The following is a 16767-nucleotide window of genomic DNA, read 5'->3' as shown; positions in this document are numbered from 1 at the left end:
ATTACCATGGTAGGTTGCATTCTGGTTTGTTTTCCTTTGTATCAGTGGTACCTGGAACTGTGCACTTATGCTTGGAGGCTTCTTCTTTTTGTGCAAGTGGAGCAGAGACTTGGTGGTGCGATCGTGCAGAGTCAGGCCCACGATGAACTTCAAAGAACGAGAATCCAGCAAACTCTGCACATCACAGCACTGAATCAATTCTCTATTCACATTCATCACAGTTTCAATGAATCAACAATAAACTGATCAAATCACATCAATCTACACCAGTTCACAAGGCATGCTTGCTTAGGCTTACCTTGGGGATGACCTGCCTCTGTTTGGTGCTCTTGTTTTTCCTGTAAAAAGGGGAGGAAGAAGATGCAGGGTGAGTTTATGGGATGAATTTTAATGGCCTGAGGAACAAGGATGGAAGTAGTAGATGGTGCACGTGAAGCCGGGGTTAGTACAGACGGCTGACTCCTTCATGCGCTGTCAGTCAGTCAGTGATGAAATCAAGGGTTAAACCTGGAGGATGGGATGAATAGTGAGAGGAGATGGGGCAACTGAGTAAGATGGTTAGGATGACGGGGGGGGGGTTGCTGCAGGAGAGTGGATGTAACTCTAATAATCAGTCCAGCACAGACTTAGAACTCAGGCATGCTCTTTTCCTATCTCCACTACATATAGAGCCCTACTAATGCCATGCCTCTCTTTGAGAAAAGTTGTCACAAATCTTAATATTCTAAAACTTTTTCAATGCCACATGTTTTGAAATGTGCCATCTGGTGTTATTTTGATGACTGACAGAGTCAAAAAAGGACCGATCCTTCCCACAAACTACAGATTTTCAGTTGTTTTCAAACTAAAAGCTCATTGAATGAGAGAGTAGCAGTTGATTCAAAATAAATAGAGGCAGACATTTTAAAAAAGCCACATATTGCACAATGAAGGTCTGGCAGAAGCAAAAGTAAGCAAACTATCTAAAATGCAAAAACACATTGGCAATGTTAGGTGCTGAAATGCTGCCATTGGTTTTATGCACCACTGGTAGTGTGCAGGAGTTTGCCTTCAAGTTTTAGTTCTTTAAAATAAGAAATTAACTAATAATTGGTGCTTAGCACTTAGATTTCAATCTGTTCGTGACCACCTTGATCGACATTTTGAACAAGCTTTCTTTAGGGGCCATGATGTTTTATACTGTCATCATTCTCTTATGTAAACTGCTTTGTTTAGATATTCTGTTTAGAGTTTAAACTGCAATGTATCTCTGTTTACATATGGATTATTATTTGAGTCAATTGTTTTATTTACTAATCCAACTGTAGAGGCTACTTAATGCATGCAGTACAGAACAAATTTCCCTAAAAGATCAAGATTAAGTGTATTATACTGCATAACTTAAAAAATAATATAGTATTGTATCATGTGGCATGTCATTGTATCTTATTGTATAGGATCATCAAATCTTATGGCGTTATTGTGTTGCATCATATTGTTTGCAGATGATGTCATGTCACAGTGAAAAACTCCAGGTGGGGGTAGGAAGTGATTCCTGCATAGAGAAGCCAAAGTTTTGAACTGTTTGCGACTGTGCCAACTGTAAAAAAAAAAAAACAAAACAAAAAAAAAAAACAAAAAAAAAAAACACTACTTTTGTGTCCTGAAAGTAGTGACACATTCAGATAAAAACACCCAAAATCAACATTCTGAGTCGATGACGTTAAATAGCTGTGCTTCAGTTAGCATATTTTTTTTAAAGAGTTTGCCATTGTTTCTACATCTAAGTTTTTTTTTCTACTACTGGTAATCCAGCAGGTTTTTCAAACTTTGGTGTAGTGGTTGCTATGTAAACATGTCTGTGAGGCTTCCCTGAATGATGGCAAACCGCTGTGACATCATCGCTGCATGCTTGGTGGTGGGGCGGGTGATCTTTGGCCCTGCTCCAGAGCAGGGTCATTCTGGGTGTGGCTTGGCATAGCTCGGTGTGGGCAAACTGGTGATGGAAGGTAAACCAGCATGGCTTGGTTTGGTTTGGATTGGTACGGCCAAAAGTCATAGTGAAAAAGCCCCATATGATGTGTGTCTCAGGTGCTCCGCCTGAAACAGCTGTGAACCCCGATCTCGCTTGTGTTTTTACTGCCGATGTCCTCCCAGCCTCACTTGCTCTGATAGTAAATCTGTCTCTTTATAGAGACCCGGATCATATGGCTCAGCTCATTTATAAGAGATGGTCTATTGGCTCCTAAATGGCTATTCTTTGGTTCCAGTTTGGCTTTTTAAATGTGCATTAAATGATGCCAAAGATGGAAGAATGGGTACCAGCTATTGTTGTTGACATAAAAGAGCTGTTTCATAGAACAGGGCATTTTGAGAATGATACATTATGACTCTCTGTTCATGTTGTAAGTACGTTGATACTGATCGCCTCCACACAAGGAAAAGCGGTAAACCTGTGGTAAAAACCACTTCTTTTTAAAGTGCAGGGATCATACCTATGAAATGATCTTATGATAACTGCAGCATGCAGGTCATTTAGAGCTTAAATTTATTAACTTTCCTCTGTTCTTCACTTCCTCCCCCACATCTGACATTCAAGCATCATCAGGATAATGTGACTGCAAACAGCTACAAATATTGCACAGTATTGTATTTTGATTGCCATGGTATCAAGAGAGGATTTACTGTTTAATTTTACAATATTTTGTCGAAGTGTAAAATTCTGGTGTCTGGGCAACCCTGTTTCTTTTTTTTTTATAAAAAGGGTCTAAGAGATGTAACATGCATCTAATGATGCTCATGCAAAAGGTCATGAAAGTTTTTGGAAAGTTTTTAAGCTATTTCAGGGTCAGTCTTAAATAATTATGAAGGAATAGAGATAAAAATGTAATGTTTTTCAGTGAAACATGTTTGTTGGCTTTATATAATGTTAAACTGGTCTGGAGCTGAACATGGCTGTTGTTGTGGACTCTAATAGAAGTAAGATCTGCTTGAGCCGACTATTCTAGTCAGATCTGAAGAGGAGCTGATGCCGGGTCTGTCTTCAGACTCACTGAAGGATGTGTCGAGGGAAGCGGAGGCGACCCCAGGACTGCAGCAGCTTGCGAGGGTCCTCACCATCCAGCTGCAAGTTCTTAATGGAGCTGATGATTTCTGCATGCATGTCTCTGATCGCACCACAGACACACACCCAGAGTTAGCAGTGAAAGAGGGGAGCAACAGAGGGGAGGAGGGGGGAAGATTTGGAATGAAAAAACAAAAAGAAAGGAGAAAGGGAAACATTGGTTTGATAGAACACCCCTGTTAGGACACCTTAGAGGAAAAACTGACCACTGCAGTTACCCAAGACAAAAACACACACACACAAACACAGCACAGGATGGCTGGGGGTCTGAGATCAAGAGGAACTTCATCCTCTGCTCATCCGTGAAGAATAACCCACAATATGTGTTCTTCCCCTTCATGTTTGTGCTCACTGAAACCACAGGACACATTCAACCACCCAACCATGCTGCCATAACAATGAGAACAAACAAACACAGACTAGAGGAGACTGGGGGTCGTTTTCACCCCAGAGTTTTTGCCACTGTGGTAGTTAACATGCAGAGCTGAGCTGGCGTTCAGTGCGGTTGGCTGTCTGTTTCCATGCTGGGTGTTTTTGTTGTGGCTGTAAATTGTTACTGGTGAGGCTGTTGGATTTATGGCCCTTAGATTTGGACCAGTGATACACTGCACACACAGTCTGGTGAGGTTAATATGATAACGCTCCTGTGTCCCAGGGCTGATCCATGCATTTCTTTGTCTACTTACCATGAAAACAGAGGTCAGGCAAGGAAGGAACGGCCAACACATACAGTAAATGAGCCACATTAAATCTGACAGCTAAACCTCTGTGTTTGCAGATCAGAGAGGTGTACCACGAAGTGAGATTAGAGGGTAAGCCTGGTTTGATGAGCCTAAAACCAAACTTTCAGTGTCACAAAGCTAGCTCCTTTTATCTTTTTGTAACTTACTCTAAACTTATGAACTGAGTGGTACCAGGTTATATTCAGAGTTATTGCTGTTATTTTTTTTAAATCTGAGAACGTTAAATCCAAAAAATTCATTGACTTGGATTTGGCAAAACATTTAAGTTATTTCCACATATTTATCATAAAATGAAAGGCTGTTTGAATTGCTATGGCTTCTGATTACACTGCTAAAATCATGTGCATAATTATTAGTGTAACGTGGGTTGGTATCACAGGTTTATTTTAGATGAAGTGTATTAAAATGCTGCAACTAGAAGTTGCGACGGTTTGTGACAGGGTGTCTTTTGTAAATGCTCTTTCAGCTGCATCACTCTGTGGTTAACCTTTTTAGGACAGTCAAAACAAGAAGCCACAGGTACGTGTCTTTTGTGAGTTTTGTGGTGCATTAAATAACAAAGTTGTGTTTTTATTCACCGCTGCATGTGTGGGAAATGAATTAGTTTACTGTTGTCTTTTTTAACAGGAAATATTCTTGAAGAGCTGTTTTTTATTTTCTAATTCCCCAAACACGTTACCAAAAACCAGGTGGCATCTGTTTTCTATCTTTTATACTTGAAGAATTTGAGTAACTTATTTCATACTTTTTAAAACAAATTTTCACACAGAATTATTAATTTACATCAGCGATCACTGACTAGTACATGCATTATGTTTACATGCAGCTGTGCCCTAATGTTAATGTTTAACCCTTTTACTCCTAGCAAGTCGTCGACGACGCACTGTTGAAGCACACTTTACATGACCATAATTGCATGACCGTTTGTGCTATCAGAAATATTCAAACAGTTTCTGAAAGCTAAGACACTGTGCTTTACAGCCAGCATGCGGTTATTTCTGTAATTTCCCCTTTTCCCACTAAGATTCTAGCATAAATTTCCCACTAAGATTCTAGCATAAATTTCCCCCGCTTTTTTTGTGTTTCACATACTCACGGGACCTTTTCTGGGCCTTTTATGGTTAAAATAAGTAAAGAGCCCAGAAACTCAGTTTTAATTTAAACAGTTAAAAAAAAAAAAAAAACACTTTTTAAACATGCAGTATATTGCACACGACGGCCAGATATTAAAGTACTCTGAAATAATGGGCAAAAGCACGTACAAGACACTTTCTGTGCCATTTAAATTTAAAAAAGAACGTGTCCAAAGGCTCAGGAGTTAAAGGGTTAAGCTATTTCAAATGGAAAATGTCTCAGTCAAAAGCTCTAAAAGAAGAAAGTTAACAGCAAAAATCAAACATACAAAGAAAATCTGAAAATAAACCTCTGCATTAATCTGACATTTTTATGAATACAAGGCCAGTTTGTCTAATCTGCTGTTAAGTTGTAGCTGTATTCAAGGAATATAAGATAACATGACGAGCCAAAGCATGGCACTTTAACAGTGGTTTCTTGGTTCCAGACAGAAGCATGAACATGCACTAGCACACACTGCCAGAGTACATGCAGTAAGCACTAAGCCTGTCATTATGTATTAGGAGCCAAATCATATTTAACAGGTGTCAAAAAGTTGCAATGTCCAGGCTTTCAGTTAGCAACCAGGTAAACAAGGAGATGATTCTGTTGACACAACTGCTGCTAAGGCGGGGCAATTAATTAAAATTTTGATTAAATCGCAACATAACCAACTGCAATTATCAAATCACATATGGTGCAATATTTCTTTAACCTGAAATGTATGTCATAAACCAGTTTGATACATTTTTTGGGGGGTGGGAGATGTTATGCTTCACAGATCATGCAAATATTTAAGTGTCAATTTCTTTTAAGAATAATTTAAAACAAATTTTACTTTCTTTTTTGAAATGTTTTTATAAATCAAAATGGGAATGACAAAAATGGTTATTCACTACAATCAGCTCAGTTAAATCTATCTAATATTGCATTGGTCATAATATAGAATAATTATTGCTTGATTATTGAAGATTTAATGCCTGTGTTGTTTGTGATTGTCATGGTCCTGTTATTTGGAAGTATGAGCAAATAAATTAAAGCCACTATCAAAATAATCTTGCAGGCCGGGTATTAATGCTGGTAGGTCTGACTGTGGGCTGATGTACTGTGTGTAACTGTCTCTTTAAAAGTAAAGAAAAAGCACAGACAGTTTGTCAGGTGGCACAATCATCTTATTAATTACTATAGAAATAATCACAGTAGTTTCATACATTGGCTTTTCTCCTTCTCACTGCAACAGCAGAGATGTTTTTGTACCTTAGTCATGTTTATGCTTTTATCATCTCCACTCTTATGAAAGTACAACTGAGGACAATTGTGGATTTGTTTTTCTATTTATGCCCTCTCTTCCCCCTTTTTTGAGTGTGCACACAGCCTGAAGAAGAAAGCCTGAGTTAACAGACAAAGCCAATAGACATCTTCATGATACTGTATATCTCTGACTGAGACTTAAAAAAACTTATGTTCAACTTCCTTCGTGGTAGACGCCTCTGATACTGACTGGTAGATTTCATTATGGATATGAAATTTTTGTAGGTTCAACTCAGTTCAGATACTACTCTTTCAGACCCCAAAGCAGGAGGTATAAGGTCAAGATTCAGAGGGCCCAACAATTCAAATTTTTTATCTACAGAATGTTTTAAAGCTCTTTCAGTTGTCTTTGTCTATTTGACTTGAGGCCTCTGTACGTGTTTAACTACATCATGTGTGTTTCCAAAGCTCAACAGCTGACTGTAAGTAATCCGGCTGACTAATCACAGTAGGCCAGTACAAACACCTTCCTGTGCTCTACAGAAAGAATAATAAACGTGAGAATGCTGAGAGATTACAGTGAGGTAAAGGGCAACTCTGGTGTACTGAGTTTTATTCTTGAACTGAACTTCCTCTACTGCTCTCTTTTTTTAAAGAAGTGGACATTGCAACACTTGACAAGCTAAAGGCTTGTGTGTTTTTTTTAAATATTCAAGCAGGCTCAGAAAATGGAGCAAACCGATATCTGTGACATGAAACAAAACACATTTCCTTCCTGCTCGGCCTCATGTCTTCACTCCTTTCTCCTGTTCACTTACTTCTTACTCTCATAGCTAGCAAAGATGTCTTCAAAGGCCTCTAGAGGGCGCTCTTCAGAGTGATCAAAGTAGAAATCGAGCATAGAAGCTCGTCTGTGGAGAGGAGAGGGAGAGGAGAGAACCGCACACACCGGGGTCACCAAAAGGTGGAGAGGATATGTGTGACTGAGATGAGGTGAGGGAGGATTCAGGATTCTTTTTAAGAGGCTGACATTGTCTTTCCTCTTCTCATCCAGCACCACAGGAGAAATAAAGAGCTCCACAAACCATTTAAAAACAATCCTTCACCTTCAACAAAAAGCATAAATGAAATATATGCTGCTATAAAGTTTACCAGTGGTGAAACAGTTTCATGAAGGCATAGTGAGATCTTTTACAATTAATTCAGTCCCTTTTTTAATAATACAAAACACAAAACTGTAAACAGTAAAAAGCACAGACTGTCTGCCTCCGAGGGTTTAAAGAATATAAAAACTGTTCAAACATAAACAGGTGAGATAATTAATGAATTATATTTTGTGAAGGACTTACTTGTACATCCTGTCTATTGGGGTGTTGGATCGTTGAAGCTCTCCTAGTGGAGTTCTTGAGATCGGACGGACAACACCTTAAAGAAAATTCATAATTATAACACACTTTTGAAAAGTTAATGTATTTACCATAAGAAGGCTTTCAAAAATAAAAAAAAGCCTGAGCAGAGTCAAATGACCTCAGCATTTGTTTTGCTTTTCACCTTCGACTATTCAATCTTGTTAATCCATGCTAAAAGGTGCCTATGTCTCAGGTCAAAAAAAAAAAATCTGGAAAAGGATTGGGATCTGAAGAGAAAATTTCAAAACCTTACAAAGATTTACATTTCCCAAATGCTTCTGTACGCTGACGTGAAAGACTCAATACAGAGCAGAGTATTGAAGTCTACACTACAAATCTAATAATCTATGCAAGCGTTTTAGTGTAATTTCTAGTCATAAATCCAATTACATGTAATCTAAGCCAGAGAAGTCAAGAACACCTCTAATATTAAGAAATAGAAAGCAGTAAATAAGGCCTGTGTTGCTTGTAAAAATAAACAATTCTGCAAATGGGTCAAGCAAATTTTAATTGTCAAGTATCTTGTAAGAGTTCTATACTTCAATCAGTTTGTAAATCTTATTTCAACAAGTATATTTTACATATTTTACAGGCAGATTTTATTTTATTTCTACTAATCACAAGAAATGCAGGGCATATTTTTGTTTTTTATCTAATAATAAGATGTTTATCTGGAATGCTCACGTGAATATGGATTAAAGAAGTGAAATACGATATTTTTGACAAGGAATTGGACATTTTGCACCGCAATCCAGTAAGAACTGAAGATTTAAGTCAAGATTAGGAATCCTTATTTGCAGTTGCATAAAATTATATGGTGTCAGTAGACAGTCAACTTCAACATGCTAAGTAAGAGTCAGTCTTGATCCTTCTGTTGTCTAAAGCCCAAAACACATCGTCGTCCAAAGCACATTGAAACAATTCCCCCCATTATTTCCTATGAACTAACCCACACCTGCAGCGGCCAGACCACATGGACGCATCACACCACACCACTTTACACCACTACCCTGTTCCCAGCGTGACCACCTGCAGCTGGCAGAGCATTTTCCAATGAGAGCAGCTATTAGTCCCTCTCAACTTCTATAGTAGCAGCTCTGTTTGAGAGCACAGAAAAAGAAATTTAGCACCATCTTTTGTTCGAGGGGTAGAATGCTGCTGGTTAAACACCACTGCTCCTACTTTTTTCACTTCCTCTGTGAGATGGGACGAGCCCCTAATGTGCTCTTCACTCTGGTATCAAGTACCTGGCCGTGCAGTGGCTGCTGGGGAGTTTGACCATTGACGCGCTGCTGTTGATGTGTGCTATGATGGCAATTGGGGTGTAATTTGATATTTGACAGTCCTGCACTAGTGTGATTAGGGCTTTAAAGTGCAAAATAAACCCTAATCTCAACATTACGATGATACGATGCAATACAAAGCAATAGAATATGATGCACTTTCTTGTCCCTTGCTCTTCATGATTTGGTTCTGCTTCTATGCTAATCAATATACACTTGGACACAATGTGGGTGAGAGTGATGATTAAAAATGGGAGACTAGTGTTTATCATTAAACAGTAAATGAAGCTCAGTGTTAGTTCATGCAGGACCCGGAAGTCATACGCCCAGACGTAATCAGCTGATGGCCAGCTGATCCCAATAATTGCCTCTGAGCTCCCACAGCCAATCCAGCTCTTTCTCTACATAGACGTCCATTTAAACATGACATACTTCTCTCTAATCCCTGCTTGCATTAATGCGGGTGCACCACGCTGCTGCTGCTGCTGCTGGCAAAACTTATCCTCCACCACCCAAGCCTCCTCCTTTATCGCATAAAGCTTTTTGCCCCCTCAGATTCATGTTACTATCGAGTGATTTCTTTTAACTAATTTTATTGTATTCAATACACACCGTCATTAATCTATCTATCCATATGGGTGTTTCTAGCTATTTGCTCCCTGGAAGTCAAAGCATGCTGCTTGACTAACCCAGGAAGCATCTTTTAAATAGAGCCTTCTCCGCCAAGTAAAGCTGTAAATCCATTTTGCAATAAAAGGGTAAAATGTATGACCAGCGCATTCCAGAATAAAATAAAACACAATAACTCTGTTCTCACAATAAATACTTGACTTTTCTCTTTAACAAAAATGCACTCAGAACTTCTGAATATTTCTACTTCTTTTTATAAAGGTTTTACAATTCAATATCATGCTTTTACTGCAGGAGTTTTGTGAAGGCTGGTCATTTTTTACCCATTTTTTACAAGGAAAGAGTACAGACTGTTATGACTACACAATTATTTGTTCCTTCAGACATGCTGACAACGTCGTCCTGGTAATTTACCTGAAGTTTTTGCAGCCCAGGTACGGCCGGCTTCATTAAAAGCAGCGATTCCTCTGATGGTGGCGCGTAGGATGCCCCAACGAAACATTGCCACCGGGTCCATGCCTATGAGCTGCCGCACATACGCACGGTCGCTGCTCCGCAACAACGCCACAATGTCTGGACGCATGTGGTCCGTGTTCTTCTCTCGGAAATCCTAGCAAGGTCAAATACAAATTATCATCTTCACAAACTGCACCTCAACTCATTTTAGAATAACTTCAATTCAAAAAAACATGTTCTTCTCCTGTTTTTGTCTGTCCTTACCTTTATTTGATATTTAACTTTCCCTGCAAAGTGTCGAATGACAAAGGCAGGCTCCAAGACTGGCGTGGGGACGAAATACTTATTCCCATGATGCTGCTGCTTGAATTTGGCAAGTAGTGTTTCATCTGTTGCATGAGGAAAGCTGGTATACAGAGACGGAGAGAGGAAGAAGGAAAGAAAGATGAATACAAAAAGGAGAGGAAAAGACAGCTTCCGTCAACAAACCTCATTCCTGCTGACAGCCACACAACATGAATAACGAACAGCATGGATTAAATGCAGCTGTTCTTACTTGCTCTCCTCATCCAGCAGGTAGAGCAGGCCGGTCGGTTTCTTGCTGATGAGGTGGATACAGCCCACATTGTCGGTGTAGTCGATGTTGTGCCAGGTGATTCCCTCTGCTTGGTACTCTTCCTGGATGAGGCAAGAGAGTCATGCAGTTTTACTGTTCTCTTTTAAAGCTCCAGTGAGGATTTTTAGGTTTGATTTTCTGTGGCTCATGTTGTCTTTACCGATCTTCCCTGCAGATGTATAAGTAGTATATTTTGAGGAAAATGTTTTCTTTTTTCTGTTTTCTTTCTTGTCTACTGTAAGAATGATTGTACTGAACAGTGCCTTCAGCATGCTTTATTGACACTTATCCTGTAGCAGTGATTACAGGCATTAAAAATTACAACATACAAACAATCAAGCTAACCACTAATTGCCTTGTTTGGTTTAGTAGGCCTTAAGAAAAACATCAGTATTAATTTCAGTCTTTCATAACCAGCTATAAACTCCTTACAGGACCTTCAACCTGACTTATGCTATTCTTTAGCCTTTAAATGCACATAAAACATCCAAACCAAATCAGTTTCACTTAATGCTATTCACATATTTTAACAATGAATCTAACATTTGCTTCTGCAGCATCCTCAGAGCTTTTAAGGATAAGATAAACTAGCACTAATCTCATGCAACCTTTTCTCCTTTTAGAGATCAGGAAATGCTTGTATGACTCATCATTTATGCAGTCATTATTGTAAACAGAGAGCAGAGAAGAAGTTTGGACCAAACAGGAGACAATATTGTGCCATGTAAAAAGTTTTAACCTGCTCCAGATTGAAGATGTGATGGTTGAAATAATATTGCAGCTGCTCGTTTGCATAGTTGATGCAGAATTGCTCAAAGCTGTTGGTCTCAAAGTCCTCAAAGCCAAAAATGTCCAGGACTCCGATGGACAAACACTGGAAAATAAAAGCATAAACACCTGAGTAAGGAGCGGGAAGAATTTGAAGAATTAAAATAACAGTTTCTTATTTTATGTGTGCTGTTGCATATGTGAGTGTTTTTCTCTCACTGGAACATGTTCCTCCATATCTTTCTTGTTAAGAAGAGCGTGATTAATGCGCAGGACAATCCAGTCAAACAAGGCGCTGTACAGAGATTTGGCCATGGAGTCTCTAGCTGTGATGGCCTGAGGGAGGGAAAGAGAGCAACATGCAGGGTAAGAAAAATATTAATAATAGAAGAGATTCAAAGGTGCAATTTTATTACGTGCTTTGGATTCAACAAAAAAGTCCAACTGAAGTGAAAATGGCTAAAAGGAGTAAAACATTACACTCTGTGAGGAAGTGATGTACAACTGAAAGTTTGGTGTCAATAAAGAAGGGGAAATGAAAGATTAAGTCCACAATTAAAGTGCATTTGTACACTAATTGAATGATGACAGCCTGGTTCCTACCTCTGGGTGGCTGTAGGGGAGAATGAGCTTGTCATTGACCGTCACTGTTTTCCTCTTTGTCAGAGCCTCAACCAGCAACTCCTCTTTCACCTGAAAGAAACCCAAAGTATGAAACTGACAGTCACAGAAAACTTTCCCACAAAATCAAGAGGATTCCCTCAAAAGCACAGAACACGTTTACCTTAAGCAGGTCAGAGAGCGTGGCCAGAACCTCTGGTGGCCCTACATCCAAGCCCTCGTCTCTGCCTGTCGACTTTCTCCTGTAAGTCACGTTGCCAAGATACAAGATGGCCGAGAGCACAGAGAAGATCCTGTAACACAGTCACAAAATAATTGTTAAATTATTTAATGCAATATAAATAAACAGCTTTGTTCAGTATTACATCAAAAGCAGGGAGAGTGCTCCATATGCTGGTGTGTAGTCTGTTTAACACAGGGTTCCCACACTCTTTTAAAAAATGTCGTATAAGACTTTCAAGACCTTAACTGAGAAAGACTTAATGCAACTTTGCTACACAGGACCAGGACTGAATTCTGATTTAATTCACTGTTTATGAAAAGTCAAATGGTATAGGACAAAGATGTTTCCTTGTCTGAAATCTCCCAATCTGGTAATTTCTGGCCTGTTTCATACTGCAATTGTATCAATATACCAGAGTGATATTTATAACATATTTTAGCAGGTATTTTGAGTTGATTCTAAACAGTTTAACTATTGAAAAGGAGAACAACATTTTTGTCACCGAGGATGTTAAAATAAGGGGTTTTAAGCTATACAAAGATTTAGGTGGGCAACTCAGTAACCCAAATGTGAGGAGAACTGGACTTGTTTTTCCACAACATTAAAAAAATATACCATCAAAGTGAGTAATACAAAATCAGAAGGGGCTATTGGGACTTCCACAGGACATTTTGAGCATCCAGTACTTTATTCTCTACATTCCAATGCAATTGATGAAACACTCTGTGGTGAAAAACAAAATAATTGATTAATAACAAAAAAAGATTCTGCAATTTCCTTTATAAAGATTAATTTATGAATGATTAAATAAAAAATGATAATTAAAGTAGAATAATTTAAGCATAAAAAACTGGATAAAGACATATTTGTCAATGTCTTCTAAAATTCAAGACCTCTCTAACAAATAAAATTAAGAGGCAGGAACCCTGATAACAACTACAATGTTGAATAGAAGAAATGTTAGCACTTTATCTGCATGTCTCTGATAAAATGCTAAATTAACTAAAAAATATATAGTCAATTGAACTGTTTGTGCCTTAAAATATCTTTGTTGTAATCTTAAGTTTTGGTAATGTGACCCATTGCTCAGAGCAAGATACTCTGCAGTGGAAAAATGCTTCAGAATGGGTTATAACATAATCCCTTCAAATGTCTTGGAGAGAGTATTTTGGCTCTTTATTTCAAATGCTATTCCAAAAATGTTTCACACTGAACATATACCAAGCAGATGGTGCCATAGGAGGAAGGAGCGCCACTTGATATGGGTAGTTTTAGTTTTCTTTCCAGATCAATTCTAATTTTCTTTTGGAGCTTAGCTTTTTTTTTTTTTTATTATTTATTTTTTTAAACAGAGAACACAACATTGTCAGTGGTTTTACATTAACAAACACAGGTCTTTTCCATACAATCTGGATTACAATTGTACTTTTCTTAATGTTGTTTATATATAATTCATTTGTTTCAAAGTGCTATACATTTAGAGCTTAGCTTTATTGGCTGAGCTTTATGTCTATGAATTGTGCTACGTTAAACTGCAATGGACATCAACAATGTTGCAACAATAGACAACATCTAGGACAGCAAAGACTACAGCAGGAACAGAGGACCTAAAGCTATTAAGTCACACACCACCTTAAAGTGCATGTGAGGACTTTTGGTTTGTGTTGACTTTGGCGCCCCATAGAGGAAGCAGTTATAATAGACCTCAACGGTGCCTGTCCAGTTTTTCCCAGCTGTTATTCTGAAGCCATTCAAATCCTCCACTGACATTTCTCAAAATCCTTATATCAACATTTTTAATTCAGGAACCAAGCCAAACAGCTACCTACATAATCCTGACTGTAAAAGGTACAAGACTGTGTACACATTTTGGCGAGGATGAAGGAACTACATACCCCACAATCCTTTAAAGTCATTTTTAATGATAGTTTTTTAAATGTTCCAACTGTGCATGGGCCTTCTTTGTTAATGTATTCTTATAGTAGTATAACATTTTAAATGATAATGCTGTAGTATATCGTAGCTTGTGTATATGTTGCTTCATACTATGGCACCATACATGGTGGTCATCAACAGCTGACAGTCGCCTCTCACTGGTGCTGTAGAAGTGATTATGAGGGGACCCATCAATCAGAGATGTTGCTGTCAGACCCTCGGATTGTGGGTACTGTAGTATTTTTGGCTGAGATTGTAAATAAACTATATTTTTCTTATGATGAGATCAATATCTTACAAACTTTTGTCTTCTACAGGCGCTTTATACCATCGTTTCACACTTAGGGAGCTTGTTATGAGTCTAACTTGGATATTTCTGACATTATGGCCTTAATCAAAACTGATATGGAGAAAATACATTGAATTTTCATTTCTGGAACCATGCTGTTGAGCTCTATTATCTCTTTGCTAAATTTGTCCTGTGCATGTGAAAGAAACGCAAAAAGGGGACTGCATTTGACTAACACCACCCCCCCCAGAAATGGGTAAAAGGAGTTTGGGATATGCTGCTCCTGCAGCCTGGAACCTACTGCAGGAAAATGTAAAGCTGGTCTCTTTGAATCGTTTTAAAGTAGATTAAAGGTCTTAGAGGAAGATGCATCAGGTTGTAGATGTTTTGATTGATGACTTTCTGCTCTGTGACTCAGGGGTTGGTTGATCTGTGTTTGTAGTGTTTTTATGTTTAATGTTTCATGTCTGTAACTCTGTTTAATGTGCTGCTGCCTATCTTGGCCAGGACACTCTTGTAAATGAGATTCCTAATCTCAGTGAGGTTTTCCTGGTTAAATAAAAAAATAAAAAATAATTTTTATCCACCAAAAGGCAAATTTACTATGTACATTTCCCTAAACATCACAATACAAAAACTTTACCACTGCTTCTCTTACGATTTTATCTTTCTTTTTTATTAAATTAAATATTTTTGTATCAAAATGTATCCTTCTTAAATGAAGCCTCCCAGACACCTCAGCTCATGAATGTTAACAGATTCACTCACTGTTTCTTGGTGGCTGGGAGGAAGCCAACCATCTCCATGGCCTGTTGCAGCCTTTCAAAGTCATGGCGCAGGTCTTCCTCATCTTCAATCTTAAAGTTTTGCTGTAAGAGATGGAAAGTAGTGATTAAGGGTTAAAGCTGATGAGTACAAAATAGCAAATTGAAATGCACAAAAGGTGAGAAACAGACAAGAGCAGAATAAAAAAAGAGGGGAAAAAGCACAAGAAAAGAGAACAAAGCCAGCTTCATTAATATGCAGGACACATGTGAGCAGTGAGCTGGGTGTCTATATACCGCAGCTTATTCAGGGGGCTGACAGTCTTCATGAATACAGAATCCACTCACAGAGAGTATCAGTGTTACCTTAAAGGTCACACACAAGAGGCTGTTTATGTGAACTGGAAAACACCACAAACTGCTGGATTCAACAGGACAGGGAAGTACCTGCTTGAGGTAGAAGTACTCTTCAGGCGGCAGCAACTTGAACTCTTTCCTCTCCTCCTCGGATGCACCCAGCAACAGATAGTAAAACACGTGGTAGTTCCTGTTAAAAAGGAAGGAAACAAAGATTTATAAAGTGCATGGACAAAATGTTAAAATCTCAGACAATGTTGGAAAAAAAACCCTGTCCTTCCAACACAAATAAACAGACACCAAACAGGTTATTACTTCAAGATAATTTACCCAACATACTCTTTAGTCAGTAGGATGATTTATTCCTCTGCATACATGTCATTTGTTTGCTCTATTATCTGGAGGGCTCCGTATTTATGATAATAAATCAGCAGTGCTTTAATAATAAGCTTAACGTCAACACTGTTTATCTAATGTAATAGAAAGATGGCCGTGTTACTGTCAGTTTCCATTAGTGCTATCATAGTCAGGTAGGCAGTTAGGGGACAGTGATTTGTTGAGCAGGTTATGAGTTTCCACACTTATCAATAAGAAACAATGACATCATACAGCAGACTCTCCTCCTGACTAGACAGGCAGGATGCTTTGTCAACAGTCACTGTGGACCAGGTGATTAACACTACGCTGAACAGGCTGACAGGAGCCTGAAGGTTACAGAGGCATACTTGTAAGTGGAAAACGACTACACTTTCCAAAACTAGCTGGGAAAATCTATGAATAGGAAACATGATGAGTAATCCTCTTCCCACACAGTTACAGTATGTTTTTAACAAGGCGTCAAATGCTTCAGCTGCTCAGCTAATGCCCGTGGTTTACAGACCAAACCCCATGAGAGCATTGTTATCTGTAAGTGTCTAAAAAGGGAAAAACAAAGCATGCTGTGTTGTAAAAAACGGCCTTCCTTTGACAAAAAAAGTCTTAATACTCGTCACATCATAGCTTCAGCTTTACAGGTCATCAGTAAAGTCAGGTTTTTTTGACACCAGTGTGACTGTTTGCACTTCAGTTAATAAGTGAGACTTTGTCTTAGTGATATATGTATAACAGAAGGTTTTCTCACATCTCTGCATCTGACTGTTATGTTAGAGTTGAAATAGCTTATAGGTCACAAAGCAACAGACAGATAGTCTGGCTCATGGTGTAAAC

The 16767-nt window shown here is 38.5% G+C and overlaps 1 protein-coding gene across 11 annotated transcripts in view; it reads right to left on the bottom strand.

Moving 5' to 3' along the window:
- The window catches only part of LOC121512103 (unconventional myosin-IXb), a 121567-nt gene that overhangs the window by 30419 nt on the left and 74381 nt on the right, over positions 1-16767 (bottom strand). For 7 of the 11 annotated variants that reach the window (XM_041791130.1, XM_041791129.1, XM_041791131.1 and 4 more), the window contains exons 7-20: positions 15652-15751; positions 15209-15309; positions 12157-12286; positions 11976-12065; positions 11592-11708; positions 11344-11478; positions 10545-10666; positions 10253-10394; positions 9947-10142; positions 7560-7635; positions 7029-7121; positions 3033-3146; positions 299-338; positions 52-174 (exon numbers count right to left, since the gene is read on the bottom strand). In XM_041791130.1, coding sequence (XP_041647064.1) covers positions 52-174; positions 299-338; positions 3033-3146; positions 7029-7121; positions 7560-7635; positions 9947-10142; positions 10253-10394; positions 10545-10666; positions 11344-11478; positions 11592-11708; positions 11976-12065; positions 12157-12286; positions 15209-15309; positions 15652-15751 — 1579 coding nt within the window. The remainder of the gene's footprint in view (positions 1-51; positions 175-298; positions 339-3032; positions 3147-7028; positions 7122-7559; positions 7636-9946; positions 10143-10252; positions 10395-10544; positions 10667-11343; positions 11479-11591; positions 11709-11975; positions 12066-12156; positions 12287-15208; positions 15310-15651; positions 15752-16767) is intronic. The other 4 variants (XM_041791135.1, XM_041791140.1, XM_041791133.1 and 1 more) reach the window with 3 other exon arrangements.

This window comes from Cheilinus undulatus, linkage group 7, assembly GCF_018320785.1.
Source record: "Cheilinus undulatus linkage group 7, ASM1832078v1, whole genome shotgun sequence".
Classification (NCBI taxonomy): Eukaryota; Metazoa; Chordata; class Actinopteri; order Labriformes; family Labridae; genus Cheilinus; species Cheilinus undulatus.
The sequence above is the reverse complement of the archived record's forward strand: the minus strand, read 5'-3'. Positions and strand labels throughout refer to the sequence as shown.